General features: G+C 44.1%; 1 protein-coding gene across 3 annotated transcripts in view; it reads right to left on the reverse strand.

The window, feature by feature from the left end:
• Nucleotides 1-21,030, reverse strand: part of TNS2 (tensin 2) — a 191,908-nt gene that overhangs the window by 31,993 nt on the left and 138,885 nt on the right. For all 3 annotated transcript variants that reach the window (XM_077298018.1, XM_077298020.1, XM_077298019.1), the window contains exons 16-18: nt 17,962-18,027; nt 16,908-17,024; nt 13,626-15,032 (exon numbers count right to left, since the gene is read on the reverse strand). In XM_077298018.1, coding sequence (XP_077154133.1) covers nt 13,626-15,032; nt 16,908-17,024; nt 17,962-18,027 — 1,590 coding nt within the window. The remainder of the gene's footprint in view (nt 1-13,625; nt 15,033-16,907; nt 17,025-17,961; nt 18,028-21,030) is intronic.

Consider the following 21,030-nt stretch of genomic DNA (forward strand, 5'->3'; position numbering starts at 1 on the left):
GCAGCGTCGGTCACCCTGACCAAATACCACAGATGGTGTCATGAACATTTCCCCTTTAAAGACCTTTTCCCTTTTACACGGACGTCCCTAGGGCCATGGACCGGGTCAGCCACCGTGACATCCCCCTTGAGAACCGAAGGACCCGGTACCGAGTACCCCTAGCCCTATGGGGGCGCTCCAGAATCTAGACAGAATCATTCCCCTTCCCCCTCTGGCAGCTGCCATAATTCCTACCTCTGCAAAAGGAGTCTTCTCTGCTATACGACTATGCTAGTGTAGATCCTCTGTCCCTTCCCTGATAGACAGGACAGAAAGCTATTTCTAATGGTTGTTCTGCAGTGAACACATGACCGCTATCCAGATACCTGGCTGTGAATAGTGATTGAGCATAGGAGTCTTCCAACGCTCAGCTTATGCAGAGGACCGGCACTGACAAGCCCTGATACATCATGCCAGTGATTTAATAAGCATAACAGATTTATAGGATGAATTGTGAACATTGCAGACGTCCAGCAGCCATTGATTTGCTGTGTGACAACCCTACCAGATGTTGATGCCAGGGAACTAGTGGGTCAAGCACCGATGAGTATGGAGGAGTGATGCTGGTCTGAAAGGTATCATTAATTTTTCCACTTCCCTGGGCCCATTATAAGGAGTTATCCAGAAGTTAGGGTACCTAAATTATATAGCAAGTATGTCTTTACATAATTATTATTGAACTATTTTGAATGTGAAGGGGTTAATATCTCTTACGATAAATATGGGAGTGTTCCAAAATACCACTAAATTCCCAATCCCTGATGTCATAATGAGCATGAGTTATAAAGTGCAGCCCATTATTAGTAATTACGCTCATTACAGCCGCTATAATCGGGTTCCTATAAGGTGTTGGCTTGTAATAACACCAGTGACGTGACGCCGGCCAATACACCCTGAGCCATGATGTAACTCCACGGCCACGGTTTTTCCCGATCTCTGAAATGGCAATCTATAATAATCATTTTATGTGAGCACGTCTCCACTGATCGCCTACAGGGGAATACATGCTTGTTAGTTTGGCAAATCCCTTTGCTTGGAAAAGAAAATTCATGCGGGATGCCGACACTGGCAAACAGAAGGAGAGGAAATTTCCAGGAGTCGTGATTGCTGGTTTATGGGGTACGAGTGCACTGCGGACTGTCTGTATTCAGTACCATGTTTCGTTACACAGTGTATAGCTGGCTCTTTACATACAGTACTGTATATTCTAAGCGCTGTGAACCGCAGGACTGTGATGGACACGCAGCTAAACCACACTATCTTGTCTATTTAGATTACTTTTTGTGAAATTTTTACTTAAATGGAACCTGTCACCTGTTGTATGCTCCTCAAACCGCCGACAGAGATGAGACTAGTTCGGAGACTAAAGCAAAACACCGCGACTAGGTCCTGCTCTGCCCCCGTCTATTTTGAGGCCTGCTAGCACATAGCGAGGTGAAATACCAGAGTTAAGGACCATCCAGACTGGGTACACCTTGTCACGGAGGGATGGCTTTGTTTTTATCCTAGGTTTTGTCTGTTAAAGGCAACAGTGTGAACATGCACCTACACATTGCACTTACACCAACAGGTGTGCTGACCCATTTCTTCCATGTTGCTTTAGCTCCCTGTACTTTGTACATAGAGACGCATGGATCTCACTTTTTGGGCTGTGCATCTTGTCTATGTAGCTTTAGAAAGGCAAGTGTGAAACAGTCAGGTCTAGGTCATGCTCTGTCTCCGTCTATTTTGAGGCCTGCTATTTTGAGATACTACAGTTAGCGACCATCCTTGTCACGGAGTGATCGGCTTTTACGCTTTTTTAATCAAAATAGAGTTAACTACAGTCATATGAAAAAGTTTGGGCACCCCTATTAATCTTAAGCTTAATGTTTTATAAAAATTGTTTTTTTTTGCAACAACTATTTCAGTTTAATATATCTAATAACTGTTGGACACAGTAATGTTTCTGCCTTGAAATGAGGTTTATTGTACTAACAGAAAATGTGCAATCTGCATTCAAACAAAATTTGACAGGTGCATAAGTATGGGCACCCTTATCATTTTCTTGTTTTAAATACTCCTACCTACTTTTTACTGACTTACTAAAGCACTTTTTTTGGTTTTGTAACCTCATTGAGCTTTGAACTTCATAGCTAGGTGTATGCAATCATGAGAAAAGCTACTTAAAGTGGCCACTTGCAAGTTGTTCTCCTGTTTGAATCTCCTCCGAAGAGTGGCATCATGGGCTCCTCAAAACAACTGTCACTGTCAAATGATCTGAAAACAAAGATTATTCAACATAGTTGTTCAGGGGAAGGATACAAAAAGCTGTCTCAGAGATTTAACCTGTCAATTTCCACTGTGAGGAACATAGTAAGGAAATGGAAGAACACAGGTACAGTTCTTGTTAAGGCCAGAAGTGGCAGGCCAAGAAAAACATCAGAAAGGCAGAGAAGAAGAATGGTGAGATCAGTCAAGGACAATCCTCAGACCACCTCCAGAGAGCTGCAGCATCAACTTGGTGCAGATGGTGTCACTGTGCTTCGGTCAACTATACAACGCACTTTGCACAAGGAGAAGCTGTATGGGACAGTGATGCGAAAGAAGCCGTTTCTGCAAGCAGGCCAAAAACAGAGTCGGCTGAGGTATGCAAAAGCACATTTGGAGAAGCCAATTTCTTTTTGGAAGAAGGTCCTGTGGACTGATGAAACCAAGATTGAGTTGTTTGGTCATACAAAAAGCCGTTATGCATGGCGGCAAAAAAACACAGTGCGTTGTATAGTTGACCGATGCACAGTGACACCATCTGCAGCAAGTTGATGCTGCAGCTCTCTGGAGGTGGTCTGAGGATTGTCCTTGACTGATCTCACCATTCTTCTTCTCTGCCTTTCTGATGTTTTTCTTGGCCTGCCACTTCTGGCCTTAACAAGAACTGTACCTGTGTTCTTCCATTTCCTTACTATGTTCCTCACAGTGGAAATTGACAGGTTAAATCTCTGAGACAGCTTTTTGTATCCTTCCCCTGAACAACTATGTTGAATAATCTTTGTTTTCAGATCATTTGACAGTTGTTTTGAGGAGCCCATGATGCCACTCTTCAGAGGAGATTCAAACAGGAGAACAACTTGTAAGTGGCCACTTTAAGCAGCTTTTCTCATGATTGCATACACCTAGCTATGAAGTTCAAAGCTCAATGAGGTTACAAAACCAAAAAAAGTGCTTTAGTAAGTCAGTAAAAAGTAGGTAGGAGTATTTAAAACAAGAAAATGATAAGGGTGCCCATACTTATGCACCTGTCAAATTTTGTTTGAATGCAGATTGCACATTTTCTGTTAGTACAATAAACCTCATTTCAAGGCAGAAACATTACTGTGTCCAACAGTTATTAGATATATGAAACTGAAATAGCTGTTGCAAAAAAAACAATTTTTATAAAACATTAAGCTTAAGATTAATAGGGGTGCCCAAACTTCTTCATATGACTGTAAGTACCCCATGTTATTTACATTTAATATTTATTTACTTACGGCAGGGTATTTGCCCACTGTTTTTATACTAGGTTTAGTCTGGAGACTAGTCTTTCTCAGCGTATCCAGTTTAAATTACTAACACTGACCTACAAAGCCATCCATAATCTTTCTCCTCCGTATATTTCCACACTAATCTCTCAATATATTCCCTCACGTAATCTCCAGTCCTCCCAAGACCTCCTTCTCTCCTCCACGCTTATTCACTCCTCACCCAATCGCATCCAAGACTTCTCCCGAATATCACCCATCCTCTGGAATTCAGTGCCCCAACACATCCGGTTATCCACTACTTTTGGATCCTTCAAAAGAAACCTGAAAATCCATCTCTTCAAAGAAGCTTACAGCCTGTAAAGACCACACGGCCACCTCAACACCACTGGAGCTACTGCAACCCTCGACCTACTGTCTCCTTCCCCATAATCCTGTAGATTGTAAGCCCGCAAGGGCAGGGTCCTCTCCCCTCTGTACCAGTCTGTCATTGTTAGTTTTGTTTACTGTAAGTGATATTTGTATTTTGATGTAACCCCTTCTCATGTACAGCACCATGGAATTAATGGTGCTATATAAATAAACAATAATAATAATAATAATAGTCTGGCTACGGCACTACAGATGATTGACAAGTCTCTCCCATAGTGTGGTGCTGGTGCCAAGGAACAGATCAATGTCGGTGGAGGTCACCAAGTGCCCGATTTTGTGATTTCGGAAAGTAGAAACATAATATTTACCATACTGTATCTGCATAGTACCACCATGTTTAATCTCTGTGTGTGGTACTGCCGTAACTCTCAAGCAGCACAATAACTGTCTTGGGGTTATATTTGATTCAGATCTTTCCTCCATGCCCTATATCCAAACACTCACATACTCTTGTCAACTGCACCTCAAAAACATCTCCACAATCTTCCCTTTTCTTATTTTAGAAATGGTAAAAAATGTAAATGTCACTGATTCCTTCTCATCTGCACTACAGCAACGCTCTAGTAATTGGTCTCCATCTCACAAAACTCTCCCCCTCCAATATATCCTGAGCTCAGCAGAAAGGGTCTGTCCAACTACTACACTGATGCCACCAGCCTGTGCCAGTCATTACACTGGTTGCCCATCTGCTACAAAATACTACATATACTTATCACTCCACCCACAAAACTCTGCACAGTGCTGCCCCACACTACATCTCCTCCCACATCTGTCTACCACCCTCCCGATGCTCTCCAGTCTGCCATGATCTAAGACTATCATCCTCCATAATCTAAATTTCATGTACTGCACCAGGTCTCTAGAATGCACTTCCCAAGACAATCTGTTTAATTACAAGTCTCCAGTTGTAAAAAAAAAAAAGCATGTAATTTGATTCATGCTGTCAAAACTGATGGGTCTTTCTATCATCTGTTCCCACACACTCCACAGAAGTTACTTTAATATGCTGTAAATATCTCAGATTTATGTTTTACAGTGGTCATTGGGACTGGTTTCATTTGACATGTAGCACAAAAAAGTTTATATCCCAAGATCAACATAATTTACATACAGTCATATGAAGAAGTTTGGGCACCCCTATTAATCTTAAGCTTAATGTTTTATAAAAATTGTTTTTTTTGCAACAACTATTTCAGTTTCATATATCTAATAACTGTTGGACACAGTAATGTTTCTGCCTTGAAGTGAGGTTTATTGTACTAACAGAAAATGTGCAATCTGCATTCAAACAAAATTTGACAGGTGCATAAGTATGGGCACCCTTATCATTTTCTTGTTTTAAATACTCCTACCTACTTTTTACTGACTTACTAAAGCACTTTTTTTGGTTTTGTAACCTCATTGAGCTTTGAACTTCATAGCTAGGTGTATGCAATCATGAGAAAAGCTACTTAAAGTGGCCACTTGCAAGTTGTTCTCCTGTTTGAATCTCCTCTGAAGAGTGGCATCATGGGCTCCTCAAAACAACTGTCAAATGATCTGAAAACAAAGATTATTCAACATAGTTGTTCAGGGGAAGGATACAAAAAGCTGTCTCAGAGATTTAACCTGTCAATTTCCACTGTGAGGAACATAGTAAGGAAATGGAAGAACACAGGTACAGTTCTTGTTAAGGCCAGAAGTGGCAGGCCAAGAAAAACATCAGAAAGGCAGAGAAGAAGAATGGTGAGATCAGTCAAGGACAATCCTCAGACCACCTCCAGAGAGCTGCAGCATCAACTTGCTGCAGATGGTGTCACTGTGCATCGGTCAACTATACAACGCACTGTGTTTTTTTGCCGCCATGCATAACGGCTTTTTGTATGACCAAACAACTCAATCTTGGTTTCATCAGTCCACAGGACCTTCTTCCAAAATGAAATTGGCTTCTCCAAATGTGCTTTTGCATACCTCAGCCGACTCTGTTTGTGGCCTGCTTGCAGAAACGGCTTCTTTCGCATCACTCTCCCATACAGCTTCTCCTTGTGCAAAGTGCGTTGTATAGTTGACCGATGCACAGTGACACCATCTGCAGCAAGTTGATGCTGCAGCTCTCTGGAGGTGGTCTGAGGATTGTCCTTGACTGATCTCACCATTCTTCTTCTCTGCCTTTCTGATGTTTTTCTTGGCCTGCCACTTCTGGCCTTAACAAGAACTGTACCTGTCATGATTCTCAATGGCGAGAGAACATAGCCCAGCATATATGAGAACTAGCTCTTGGAAGATGGAAACTATACTGACCATGAACTAAACCTGCCGCACAACTAGAAGTGGCCGGGTAGCATGCCTACGTTTTTTTATCCCTAGATGCCCAGCGCCAGCCGGAGAACTACCTAATCCTAGCAGAGGAAAAGACAGTCCTGGCTCACCTCTAGAGAAATTTTCCCAAAAGGCAGACAGAGGCCCCCACATATATTGGCGGTGATTTTAGATGAAATGACAAACGTAGTATGAAAATAGGTTTAGCAAAAATCGAGGTCCGCTTTCTAGATAGCAAGAAGACAGAAAGGGCACTTTCATGGTCAGCAGAAAACTCTATCAAAACACCATCCAGAAATTACTTTAAGACTCTAGCATTAACTCATAACACCAGAGTGGCAATTTCCGCTCACAAGAGCTTTCCAGACACAGTAACGAAACAGCAGCTGTGAACAGGAACAAAATGCAAAAACACACAAGGACAAAAGTCCAACTTAGCTGGGAGTTGTCTAGTAGCAGGAACATGCACAGAAAGGCTTCTGATTACATTGTTGACCGGCATGAAACTGACAGAGGAGCAAGGTTATATAGCGACTCCCACATCCTGATAGGAGCAGGTGAACAGAGGGGATGATGCACACAAGTACAATTCCACAAGTGGCCACCGGGGGAGCCCAGAATCCAATTTCACAACAGTACCCCCCCCTCAAGGAGGGGGCACCGAACCCTCACCAGAACCACCAGGGCGATCAGGATGAGCCCTATGAAAGGCACGGACAAGATCGGAGGCATGAACATCAGAGGCAGTGACCCAAGAATTATCCTCCTGACCGTATCCCTTCCATTTGACCAGATACTGGAGTTTCCGTCTGGAAACACGAGAGTCCAAGATCTTTTCCACAACGTACTCCAACTCACCCTCAACCAACACCGGAGCAGGAGGCTCAACGGAAGGCACAGCCGGTACCTCATACCTGCGCAACAATGACCGATGAAAAACACTATGAATCGAAAAGGATGCAGGGAGGTCCAAACGGAAGGACACAGGGTTAAGAATCTCCAATATCTTGTACGGGCCGATGAACCGAGGCTTAAACTTAGGAGAAGAAACCCTCATAGGGACAAAACGAGAAGACAACCACACCAAGTCCCCAACACAAAGCCGAGGACCAACACGACGACGGCGGTTGGCAAAAAGCTGAGTCTTCTCCTGGGACAACTTCAAATTGTCCACCACCTGCCCCCAAATCTGATGCAACCTCTCCACCACAGCATCCACTCCAGGACAATCCGAAGATTCCACTTGACCGGAGGAAAATCGAGGATGAAACCCCGAATTACAGAAAAACGGGGACACCAAGGTGGCAGAGCTGGCCCGATTATTGAGGGCGAACTCCGCCAAAGGCAAAAAAGCAACCCAATCATCCTGATCCGCAGACACAAAACACCTCAAATATGTCTCCAAGGTCTGATTAGTCCGCTCGGTCTGGCCATTAGTCTGAGGATGGAAAGCAGACGAAAAAGACAAATCTATGCCCATCCTAGCACAGAATGCCCGCCAAAATCTAGACACGAATTGGGTCCCTCTGTCAGAAACGATATTCTCCGGAATACCATGCAAACGAACAACATTTTGAAAAAACAGAGGAACCAACTCGGAAGAAGAAGGCAACTTAGGCAAGGGAACCAGATGGACCATCTTAGAGAAACGGTCACACACCACCCAGATGACAGACATCTTATGAGAAACAGGCAGATCCGAAATAAAATCCATCGAGATGTGCGTCCAAGGCCTCTTCGGGATAGGCAAGGGCAACAACAATCCACTAGCCCGAGAACAACAAGGCTTGGCCCGAGCACAAACGTCACAAGACTGCACAAAGCCTCGCACATCCCGTGACAGGGAAGGCCACCAGAAGGACCTTGCCACCAAATCCCTGGTACCAAAGATTCCAGGATGACCTGCCAACGCAGAAGAATGAACCTCAGAGATGACTCTACTGGTCCAATCATCAGGAACAAACAGTCTACCAGGTGGGCAACGATCAGGTCTATCCGCCTGAAACTCCTGCAAGGCCCGCGGCAGGTCTGGAGAAACGGCAGACAATATCACTCCATCTTTAAGGATACCTGTGGGCTCAGAATTACCAGGGGAGTCAGGCTCAAAACTCCTAGAAAGGGCATCCGCCTTAACATTCTTAGAACCCGGTAGGTAAGACACCACAAAATTAAACCGAGAGAAAAACAACGACCAGCGCGCCTGTCTAGGATTCAGGCGCCTGGCAGACTCAAGGTAAATTAAATTTTTGTGGTCAGTCAATACCACCACCTGATGTCTGGCCCCCTCAAGCCAGTGACGCCACTCCTCAAAAGCCCACTTCATGGCCAAAAGCTCCCGATTCCCAATATCATAATTCCGCTCGGCGGGCGAAAATTTACGGGAAAAAAAAGCACAAGGTCTCATCACGGAGCAGTCGGAACTTCTCTGCGACAACACCGCCCCAGCTCCGATTTCAGAAGCGTCGACCTCAACCTGAAAAGGAAGAGCAACATCAGGCTGACGCAACACTGGGGCGGAAGAAAAGCGGCGCTTGAGCTCCCGAAAGGCCTCCACAGCATCAGGGGACCAATCAGCAACATCAGCACCCTTCTTAGTCAAATCAGTCAATGGTTTTACAACATCAGAAAAACCAGCAATAAATCGACGATAAAAGTTAGCAAAGCCCAAAAATTTCTGAAGACTCTTAAGAGAAGAGGGTTGCGTCCAATCACCAATAGCCTGAACCTTGACAGGATCCATCTCGATGGAAGAGGGGGAAAAAATGTATCCCAAGAAGGAAATCTTTTGAACCCCAAAAACACACTTAGAACCCTTCACACACAAGGAATTAGACCGCAAAACCTGAAAAACCCTCCTGACCTGCTGGACATGAGAGTCCCAGTCATCCGAAAAAACCAGAATATCATCCAGATACACAATCATAAATTTATCCAAATAATCGCGGAAAATGTCATGCATAAAGGACTGGAAGACTGAAGGGGCATTTGAAAGACCAAAAGGCATCACCAAATACTCAAAATGGCCCTCGGGCGTATTAAATGCGGTTTTCCACTCATCCCCCTGCTTGATTCGCACCAAATTATACGCCCCACGGAGATCAATCTTAGAGAACCACTTGGCCCCCTTTATACGAGCAAACAAATCAGTAAGCAGTGGTAACGGATATTGATATTTAACCGTGATTTTATTCAAAAGTCGATAATCAATACACGGCCTCAAAGAGCCGTCTTTCTTAGACACAAAGAAAAAACCGGCTCCTAAGGGAGATGACGAAGGACGAATATGTCCCTTTTCCAAGGACTCCTTTATATATTCTCGCATAGCCGCGTGTTCAGGCACAGACAGATTAAATAAACGACCCTTAGGGTATTTACTACCCGGAATCAAGTCTATGGCACAATCGCACTCCCGGTGCGGAGGTAGTGAACCAACCTTGGGTTCTTCAAAAACGTCACGAAAGTCAGACAAGAATTCAGGAATCTCAGAGGGAATAGATGATGAAATGGAAACCAAAGGTACGTCCCCATGAGTTCCTTTACATCCCCAGCTTAACACAGACATAGCTCTCCAGTCGAGGACTGGGTTATGAGATTGCAGCCATGGCAATCCCAGCACCAAAACATCATGTAGATTATACAGCACCAGAAAGCGAATAACCTCCTGGTGATCCGGATTAACACGCATAGTCACTTGTGTCCAGTATTGTGGTTTATTACTAGCCAATGGGGTGGAGTCAATCCCTTTCAGAGGTATCGGAGCCTCCAATGGCTCCAAATCATACCCACAGCGTTTGGCAAAGGACCAATCCATAAGACTCAAAGCAGCGCCAGAGTCGACATAGGCGTCCGCGGTAATAGATGACAAAGAACAAATCAGGGTCACAGATAGAATAAACTTAGACTGTAAAGTGCTAATTGAAACAGACTTGTCAGGCTTCTTAGTACGCTTAAAGCATGCTGATATAACATGAGTTGAATCACCACAATAGAAGCACAACCCATTTTTTCGTCTAAAATTCTGCCGCTCGCTTCTGGACAGAATTCTATCACATTGCATATTTTCTGGCGTTTTCTCAGTAGACACCGCCAAATGGTGCACAGGTTTGCGCTCCCGCAGACGCCTATCGATCTGAATAGCCATCGTCATGGACTCATTCAGACTCGCAGGCACAGGGAACCCCACCATAACATCCTTAATGGCATCAGAGAGACCTTCTCTGAAAATCGCCGCCAGGGCGCACTCATTCCACTGAGTAAGCACAGACCATTTGCGGAATTTTTGGCAGTATATTTCAGCTTCATCTTGCCCCTGAGACAAGGACATCAAGGCCTTTTCCGCCTGAAGCTCTAAATGAGGTTCCTCATAAAGCAACCCCAAGGCCAGAAAAAACGCATCCACATTGAGCAACGCAGGATCCCCTGGTGCCAATGCAAAAGCCCAGTCTTGAGGGTCGCTCCGGAGCAAGGAAATTACAATCCTGACCTGCTGTGCAGGGTCTCCGGCAGAGCGAGACTTCAGGGACAAAAACAACTTGCAATTATTTTTAAAATTTTGAAAGTGAGATCTATTCCCCGAGAAGAATTCAGGCAAAGGAATTCTAGGCTCAGACATAGGTGCATGAACAACAAAATCTTGCAAATTTTGTACCTTTGTGGCGAGATTATTCAAACCTGTAGCTACACTCTGAAGATCCATTTGAAACAGGTGAACACAGAGCCATTCAAGGATTAGAAGGAGAGAAAGAGAGGAAGGCTGCAGTATAGGCAGACTAGCAAGTGATTCAATTAAGAGCACACTCAGAACTAGAGGAAAAAAAAAAAAAATTGTAGCAGACATCTTTTTTCTCTCCTTTCTCAGCCAGTAATTTAACCCTTTTTTTTGGGCCGGTCAAACTGTCATGATTCTCAATGGCGAGAGAACATAGCCCAGCATATATGAGAACTAGCTCTTGGAAGATGGAAACTATACTGACCATGAACTAAACCTGCCGCACAACTAGAAGTGGCCGGGTAGCATGCCTACGTTTTTTTATCCCTAGATGCCCAGCGCCAGCCGGAGAACTACCTAATCCTAGCAGAGGAAAAGACAGTCCTGGCTCACCTCTAGAGAAATTTTCCCAAAAGGCAGACAGAGGCCCCCACATATATTGGCGGTGATTTTAGATGAAATGACAAACGTAGTATGAAAATAGGTTTAGCAAAAATCGAGGTCCGCTTTCTAGATAGCAAGAAGACAGAAAGGGCACTTTCATGGTCAGCAGAAAACTCTATCAAAACACCATCCAGAAATTACTTTAAGACTCTAGCATTAACTCATAACACCAGAGTGGCAATTTCCGCTCACAAGAGCTTTCCAGACACAGTAACGAAACAGCAGCTGTGAACAGGAACAAAATGCAAAAACACACAAGGACAAAAGTCCAACTTAGCTGGGAGTTGTCTAGTAGCAGGAACATGCACAGAAAGGCTTCTGATTACATTGTTGACCGGCATGAAACTGACAGAGGAGCAAGGTTATATAGCGACTCCCACATCCTGATAGGAGCAGGTGAACAGAGGGGATGATGCACACAAGTACAATTCCACAAGTGGCCACCGGGGGAGCCCAGAATCCAATTTCACAACATGTACCTGTGTTCTTCCATTTCCTTACTATGTTCCTCACAGTGGAAATTGACAGGTTAAATCTCTGAGACAGCTTTTTGTATCCTTCCCCTGAACAACTATGTTAAATAATCTTTGTTTTCAGATCATTTGACAGTTGTTTTGAGGAGCTCATGATGCCACTCTTCGGAGGAGATTCAAACAGGAGAACAACTTGCAAGTGGCCACTTTAAGTAGCTTTTCTCATGATTGCATACACCTAGCTATGAAGTTCAAAGCTCAATGAGGTTACAAAACCAAAAAAAGTGCTTTAGTAAGTCAGTAAAAAGTAGGTAGGAGTATTTAAAACAAGAAAATGATAAGGGTGCCCATACTTATGCACCTGTCAAATTTTGTTTGAATGCAGATTGCACATTTTCTGTTAGTACAATAAACCTCATTTCAAGGCAGAAACATTACTGTGTCCAACAGTTATTAGATATATTAAACTGAAATAGTTGTTGCAAAAAAAACAATTTTTATAAAACATTAAGCTTAAGATTAATAGGGGTGCCCAAACTTTTTCATATGACTGTATAGGGCGGTAGTAGAGGAAATTATCGGCACTTCCATCCTATAAAAAAATTCCCTTTATTGTAAATTCATAAAAACAAACAAATCCATGTAGGAGTGATTTAAAAACTGACACGTTTTTGACCAGAACAAGCGCCCTTCATAATAGTATGTTTGTGCCAGAAACGTGTCAGTTTTTGAATTTTTTATTAATTGGACGGAAGTGTCGATAATTTTCTCTGCTACCGCCCTGTTTTGCTGTGCCGCACCAGCAGGATCCGGCACCCACCGATACAGTATTCTCAGCTTTGTATGCTATGGACACTGTGTTCTGCTGCACCACCTTCATTATCAACTGCCCAAAACACGGGCATACATGGCAATGGAGCGAAGGTCCAAACTGGGGCCCCGGCAGCCATTAACCAACCGTAAAGTTCCCACAATTGAGTGACATGGGCTCAATGGGGGTGAAAGAGAGCACCCTTCGTCTAATTACTTATATTCCATAGTAGCAGTTCACCATGGCAGTTACCACCTTGTGTCTGATCCGTACAATAGTTGGTAGTCACCGGGTATGGCAAGCTTAGCACATATGTCTGCTCAATACAAGTTCCTCCGACTTTCGCCAAACAAATTCGGCAGATGACGGGAGTAGGCAGATGACAGGCAGGGGGCAAAATAGCTCAGCACCAGGTCCTCCCTTGCTCTTGGTCTACATAGTAGTTGAGAGGCTTTCCACCATATGCCACTGCTCAAAACTTTTAAAGTGTTTTGGAAATACAGGACCACTGGCCATAGTCAGTTACAGTACAGCCACCTGATCCTCACAGCCTACTCCACATGGTTTTCGAAATGCCCGAACAATTTAGATTCGTTATAATTTTTATAAACTTCCTGATTTCCACTGGAAATAAGAATCAAGTCAATTTTTACTGATAGAAAATGACCTACTGACGCAGTGCCTTAGCATGACTCTTGTTCTTGTTCATTACCTTTGCCCTAACATACATAAAAGTCAGTATCCTCAGTAACTCAAATTTTGAAAAATGAAATACCACTTATATTCATTCATGAAATTTTCCATCAGCAATAAAGAATAATATGCCAATTAGCTACTAACCCACCCTTTAGGCATGAACCTAGATATTTTGATAGTGACGTCTGACCTTGAAAAGAGCTGTTATACATCTCATGCCTCACCTTGCTGATGTTGCTGTGGGGGTGTTAGTTCACCAGGGCTCCCTGCAGACATGGTGTCCCCACTCATTCTTTGGGGAGTACAACTGGATGGTACAATGGGAGAAACAGAGCTTGGAGGAGATTGTCCACCGGTCTGATTACAGGAGGACATACAACCAGGAAAAGGATGAGGAACATAACCATTGGGTGGGCAATGAGCTTGGAGATAGGAGGGGTGTAATAAATGTGGGTAGGCATGTCCATATCCTGTGTCAGCAAAATTACTAAAGTGTAGTGAGTCTTCACCATGTGGAACTGTGAATCCATACTGCATCTTAACAGGGGGGACCTGATAAGCAGGTGAAATATCATGGTTGGGCTGTACACTTTGCCCATAAGGCTGGGATAGGTGTAACGGAAACTCTCCTCGATGGAAAGGTTGCATTGTTGACATCTTGCCTCCTTCCATAGTCCACAATCCAGGCACTGGATAGCAAGCTGAATTTTGACAATGAGAACATGGACACATTGGAGGCAAAACAGGTTCATGAGAAATAGGCTGACACATATATTGTCGATTTTCTCTTAAACTTCCTCTCTTTGGTGGGCTTTGTGTTTGGCTGGGGTAATGTTGGGGTCCTTCAGACAAAGAGCGATACACTCTTCTTCTCTCTTGATCTCCATACATGCCTGGATAGTGACATCCTTGTAATATTGCACCTGCTCCTGGTGCCCCACGAGGATCAAGAATTCCTTCTGGTCTGAAGTAAGATCTGCTAGGAGGTCCTTCAATATTGGGACCAGCATAACCTACTCTGCAGGAACAGTGCCTGGACAATACAGCTCTCCTTCCTGGATAGACAGCGAGGCTGCCAAACTGTGCTACTTCATCTTCCAAAATGATTGCTTCACAAGGCGATTCTCTCTGTTCATCCCAGGATGGTGGAGTTAAGGGTAAGTTTTGAGATGGTCCTTCATCGGATACTCCAGACCACTGAGGTGAGTACTGAAACCTCGAATCTCCATTCACTTTTGCCTGATTGTTTTGGTTTATACCTTCTTGGTGCATTTGATGATGTAAATTTCTTGGTCTTTCCTCAATATTTTGCCTTTGATGTCCATTTTGGGTTACCACATCCTCACATTTTACCAATTGTGAGTAATGTGGCTCTCTTTCATTCTTTACATTAACTCCAAAACCACCTAAAAGTTTTGCTAGGTCTTCTCGCTCCGCTGCTGTTGGCAACGTCTTCTGTGGACTTTCTTCCAACCTCTCAGTCGGGGCTGAAGAGTGTCCAGAGTCACTACTAACAGACAGCAGTCGTCCATGCTGTTCGGGGCTTCCATTTGTAGACGTCAATGGAGTGCTTTTTTTCTTCACACGGGCATACAAGCTGCCATCCAATGGCCCACGAGTGTGACTTAGATCTATGGAACAAAAAAAATTAAAGACATGTAATTAAAAAAAAGAAAGTGGCGTATGATGATAAAATATAACACAAATAGTCAGAGGGTGAAGGACATCACTGTTAGGTATCAGTCACAGCTTTAATTTAACCCATGTGTGAAGCTTTCCATTTAACAGATACGGCATTTAATGCTATTGAAAAGCTCATCCATTTAATGGATTCCAGTGACTGATGTATTATGGCATCCATCACCAATACACTTCTATGTTTAAAAAAAAAGTATAGATTTTTTTAACCACACTGCACAGGATGAAACTGAGTATTTTGTTATATACTAATGTCTTCTGGCTAGACAGAGGATCAAAGGTCACGCTTTTGGCTTTTTTTATCTGGCAACAGAACCCAATAGACAAGTGCAACCCTAAATCATGTATATTGGGAGCTTTCCCACTAAATATATTGGTGAAAACATGATGTGAATGGGACCTGAAGAGAACATTTCTGCAAATGTGGCTGCTGATCCAATATCTTTATGGGGAAGGCCACGCAGCAATGCAAAATGACCTTAGCCAGCTCTCTGATGCTTCAGCAGTGAGGGAAAGGGTGCTGGCCAAGTTTTTCTTTTTGAACCACAAATCGAATCTCAAAATGTTTGATTTTGCAGAAACCAGCGAAATTCAGGAAATTAGACTATAACTCGATCCTCTACAGATCGATCAGCTCATCATTACTAATTTGCAGTGGGGGGGGGGGGGGGGGGGTGAATAATTTTGATCACAACTGTATAAGGATTCAGAAATTGCAGACAATGCACATTCTCCCCTTCAAGCTACGCATCAACATTCACTTTGTTGTCCTGTTTTCCCTCTGCACTCTAAATCAGTAAATCATATTAATCTTCCCTGTGCGTCCTGTCTTAAGGTACCGTCACATTAAGCGACGCTGCAGCGATAGCGACAACGATGCCGATCGCTGCAGCGTCGCTGTTTGGTCGCTGGAGAGCTGTCACACAGACCGCTCTCCAGCGACCAACGATGCCGAGGTCCCCGGGTAACCAGGGTAAACATCGGGTTGCTAAGCGCAGGGCCGCGCTTAGTAACCCGATGTTTACCCTGGTTACCAGCGTAAAAGTAAAAAAAACAAACAGTACATGCTCACCAGCGCGTCTCCCAGCGTCTGCTTCCTGACACTGACTGAGCTCCGGCCCTAACAGCACAGCGGTGACGTCACCGCTGTGCTTTCACTTTCACTTTAGGGCCGGATCTCAGTCAGAGCAGGAAGCAGACGCTGGGAGACGCGCAGGTGAGCATGTACTGTTTGTTTTTTTTACTTTTACGCTGGTAACCAGGGTAAACATCGGGTTACTAAGCGCGGCCCTGCGCTTAGTAACCCGATGTTTACCCTGGTTACCAGTGTAAAACATCGCTGGTATCGTTGCTTTTGGTGTCAAACACAACGATACACGGCGATCGGACGACCAAATAAAGTTCTGGACTTTATTCAGCGACATCACAGCAGGATCCTGATCGCTGCTGCGTGTCAAACTAAACGATATCGCTAGCGAGGACGCTGCAACGTCACGGATCGCTAGCGATATCGTTTAGTGTGACGGTACCTTTAGTGACTCATTGACATGTCACATACATAAAAAGCTTAAACCCCTGAAATTTCATTAAAGCCACAGCATCTTACATCACTAATATTAACCAGAGCTATAATGTAAAGCAGCCTCTGGGAATGTTGTCTGCGCAAATTATTACTGAGGAAGTGACTAATCCACTTAGTCTCTCCCCCCATCTTATATCTACAAGTGGCTTGGAATAAGGAGACCTCTGCCCTTTACATTAAGCACGTATTTGGCACAGCTGTTATATGTGACATTCAGTGCACTCACCCTCCAGACTGTCCTCGTGGTTAACATTGAGGTTTTCATAAGAGTCATATCGGACAAGGGGATCAGTGATGTCGTAATCCACTGAAACGCTGGGGTCTTTCCGGAAAACCTCTCGCCCTTTAATGTGGAAGATGGAGAGACAAAATGGGAATAAGATGGCAGTAAGTTTAGAAGGATGATGCGCCGGTGGCAGACAGATGTGTTTAGGAGAGAAAATTAGTTGATTATGCAGAAATATCGGGGACTTCCACTAGATAATTCTACAAGATGTTGTCGTCTATACAGGAAGAATCTGGTTAACACTCTTGGATATGTTTAGAACTAAGACAAATCTATGACCTACAAATTGGGCTCATTGTGAAATCACTTGTTCTCGTCCAAGTCAGTTTTTCTTGCACGAGTGCCATCGGTGTTTTTTACAGATAGTTTATGGTTCATTTGTATGATTCTTTCTTTGGACCGAATGGTCTGCAAAAAAGCACTGAGGTCAGAATGTTGGATCAAAACTTGCCAATGCACGTCTATGAGTCTGTTAAAGCATCGGACAGCACTGGATGGCGTCTGTGTGATATGAAAAGCTGGAGAAAAAACTGATGAAACTCATTGGAGAAAACTGACACACTGATCAAACTCTGATTAAAAACACTGATGAAGCTCAGACTCTTCTTTTGCGTGTGAGAAAAATCACTGATGGCTGAATGAGCCCTTAATGAAGAGAGAATCTTTTAATGAATATTATGAATGCTGATCCTGTCTGCCAGAAATGTTACTCCAGCCGGGGGCTGGGCTGGTGTACATGTTTGGTGTCATTTACACCACCTAAGTGGCATAAATTATGATGAATTTGCCAGGTGGGCTTCATCACGGCCCATCCTAGCTTTGGTGGACCTGGTTGGGACGTGTGTAAAAATTACCGAAAAAAAAAATTGCTAAATTATTGCGTAACTTCCAGTTGCTCAAATATTTTGAAATGTTTCAATATCTTCTTTTAACGGTAGAATTCTGTCAAAAACATCTTAATGGATGGGGCCCTATGACTCAGAAGTGTCCTTACCATTAACTTTGTCTTGTCCAGAAGAAAATATAAATTCCACAGCTGCATCGTCTGGAAATCTGTCATCTTGGAGAAGAAATCACAATTATTATTAATAATATGGGAAAGAGCAATAAATGGTAGTGAACTCCGTGATGTTCTGTTAAGGCCCCGTCTCACATAGCGAGATCGCTAGCGAGATCGCTGCTGAGTCACAAGTTTTGTGACGCAACAGCGACCTCCATAGCGATCTCGCTATGTGTGACACGTACCAGCGATCAGGCCCCTGCTGCGAGATCGCTGGTCGTGTCAGAATGGCCTGGACCTTTTTTTGGTCGTTGAGGCCCCGCTGACATCGCTGAATCGGTGTGTGTGACACCGATCCAGCGATGTCTTCACTGGTAACCAGGGTAAACATCGGGTTACTAAGCGCAGGGCCGCGCTTAGTAACCCGATGTTTACCCTGGTTACCAAAAAAAACAAACAGTACATACTCGCCTTTCGGTGTCCCTTGCCGTCTGCTTCCTGCTCTCACTGACTCCCGGCCGTACAGTGAGAAGTGAGAGCGCAGCAGTGACGTCACCGCTGCGCTCTGCTCTCACAGTACGGCGGCTCAGTCAGAGCAGGAAGCAGACGGCAAGGGACCTGGACACCGAAAGGCGAGTATGTAGTGTTTGTTTTTTTTGGTAACCAGGGTAAACATCGGGTTACTAAGGGCGGCCCTGCGCTTAGTAACCCGATGTTTACCCTGGTTACCCGGGTGCTGCAGGGGGACTTCGGCATCGTTGAAGACAGTTTCAACGATGCCGAAGTCGTTCCCCTGATCGTTGGTCGCTGGGGAGAGCGGTCTGTGTGACAGCTCCCCAGCGACCACACAGCGATTTACCAACGATCACGGCCAGGTCATATCGCTGGTCGTGATCGTTGGTAAATCGCTTAGTGAGACGGGGCCTTTACACCATGGAGAAGATCAGCGTACGGCTATCAGGCAATCAATGGGACAAACAAAGAACACCCCATATCTCAGCTTTCCCATCCAGATAAGTGTGGGAGAGTATTATAGTGACATAGTCACAGATTAATCTTCAAGATAAGAGTTCAGGCAGACTTTACTATTCTTGACACTTCCTCAAAACAATGAAATTGGCCATAAATGTCTTCTTATCCAATCATTGATCACAGCAGTGACCCCCTAAACCCTTCCAGTATGATGAGACCAGAAAGGACAAGCTAAGTGTCAGAAATTCAGCTAAGAGCAGATATAGACATCCGAGTGCGATCCAACAAAACATTGGATGGCACTCAGACCAATGTTATTATATGGGGCCATGCACAATTTTCCAATTTTTTCCTCGGGCAGAGATCACACTATGATGACAAACTGATCAGAATGCGATTAGTATAATTGAGCTGATTTTCTCAAATATACGCTCGTCGTCACCTGCCCTTAGAGACAAAGGAGGTAGATTATTACTACATTTTTATATACCTGTATATAACCCTGAAAATAAGTAACCCTAGGACAACCAAGTACATAATTCTCTACATGATGATATGTAGGGATGTGGACTCTTTTACACCGTTCCGGCACCTGAAGACGCACTGTGTGAATATATTTGTGCGGCTTTATATGTGACAGTAACGTGTATAATGTAGTGTATTATGGTGATGCAAAGTATATAAAGTGTTAATGCATAATGTGAATATAACATAAGGATAAGACAGCATAGAATATAGCATAGGATAGAGAACAGGTTAGAATGTAGATAGGAAACGGTTCAGGTTAGGATTAGCCCAGTGGGGGACACTAGTGCTGATAAGAAGGGGGTCACTTCATGGTTAGAGGGAGTTCAGTGTCAGCCAGTGAAGTGTGAAGTGAGTTCAAGTTCAGGAGAGGTTGTGGGCTGCTAGGGGCAGCATGTGTCCCTTGTTCCAGGCATTGGGAGGCATTACTGGGATTCCAAGCAGTCGCTCCTGTCACGCCCGCAGCCTAATGTCTGTCATAGGGACTGTCAGACAAATTGTGTCCTCTGGAACGCAGGGGAAGATGGACAGGGACCTGATAGAACCAGTGGGCTTGGGGGTAGTTCAGGATGAGCTAGTGACAAGTAGGACTGTGCCCCACCTCTACGTTGCCGGCATATGATGTCACTGCCAGGACAGGAGATCATATGGGGCAGCATGGACACAACATGGGGTCAGAATGGAGATGACATTTGGCAGAATGGAGAGAAATGGTAGGCAGAATGGAGAGACATGGGGGGGGATGGAAAGATACGGGAGGGGGGGGCAGAGTTGAGAGACATGGGGCCGGGATAGGAAAACACATGGGTATGGATGGATACAAATCGGACCTTGAATGTGACACAAGGTGGCAGGAATAAGACATGTGGGGTCCAAAATGGAGTGCATACGGGAGCAGGAAGTGGGACATTAATACAGTAGTCGCTAAGGGATATTTTTACTGCAGTGATATATTTTAATTTTGGGGTTACTGTTTTAAGTAGGTGGGGAGGTCCTGTTACTGTGCAGGGCGACACTGTGCAGGGTGACACTGTCACTTTTTTTCTTCATCTGTCGTAGTGAAGAAGTTGGGGAAAAATTGGGGAATGTGCTCTAGATAAGTGTTATTTTCCACAGAGACGAGTCTTTGATGGAAGAAGTGATGGCAGTCTGCGCTGGTTGAAGAACTTCAATTACAGTAGAGACGTTACCACTCAGTCAATGTGTTACCTGCACACTTACACTATACACTGTATACTATACACATAACAGTGTATCACCGGGGATTACTGTATTACCTGTACACTGACACTATATACAGAGCTCCTGTGTATAATGGCACTGATGCTCACTGTATTACCTGTACACTGGCATTATATACAGAGGTCCTGTGTACAATGTCACCAGTGATCACTGTATTACCTTTACACTGACACTATATACAGAGCTCCTGTGTATAATGTCACTGGCAATCACTGTATTACTTGTACACTGACACTATATACAGAGTTCCTGTGTATAATGTCATTGTTGACCACTGTATAACCTGTACACTGCAGTATATACGGAGCTCCTGTGTATAATGTC

Source organism: Ranitomeya variabilis, chromosome 3 (assembly GCF_051348905.1).
Source record: "Ranitomeya variabilis isolate aRanVar5 chromosome 3, aRanVar5.hap1, whole genome shotgun sequence".
Taxonomy (NCBI): Eukaryota; Metazoa; Chordata; class Amphibia; order Anura; family Dendrobatidae; genus Ranitomeya; species Ranitomeya variabilis.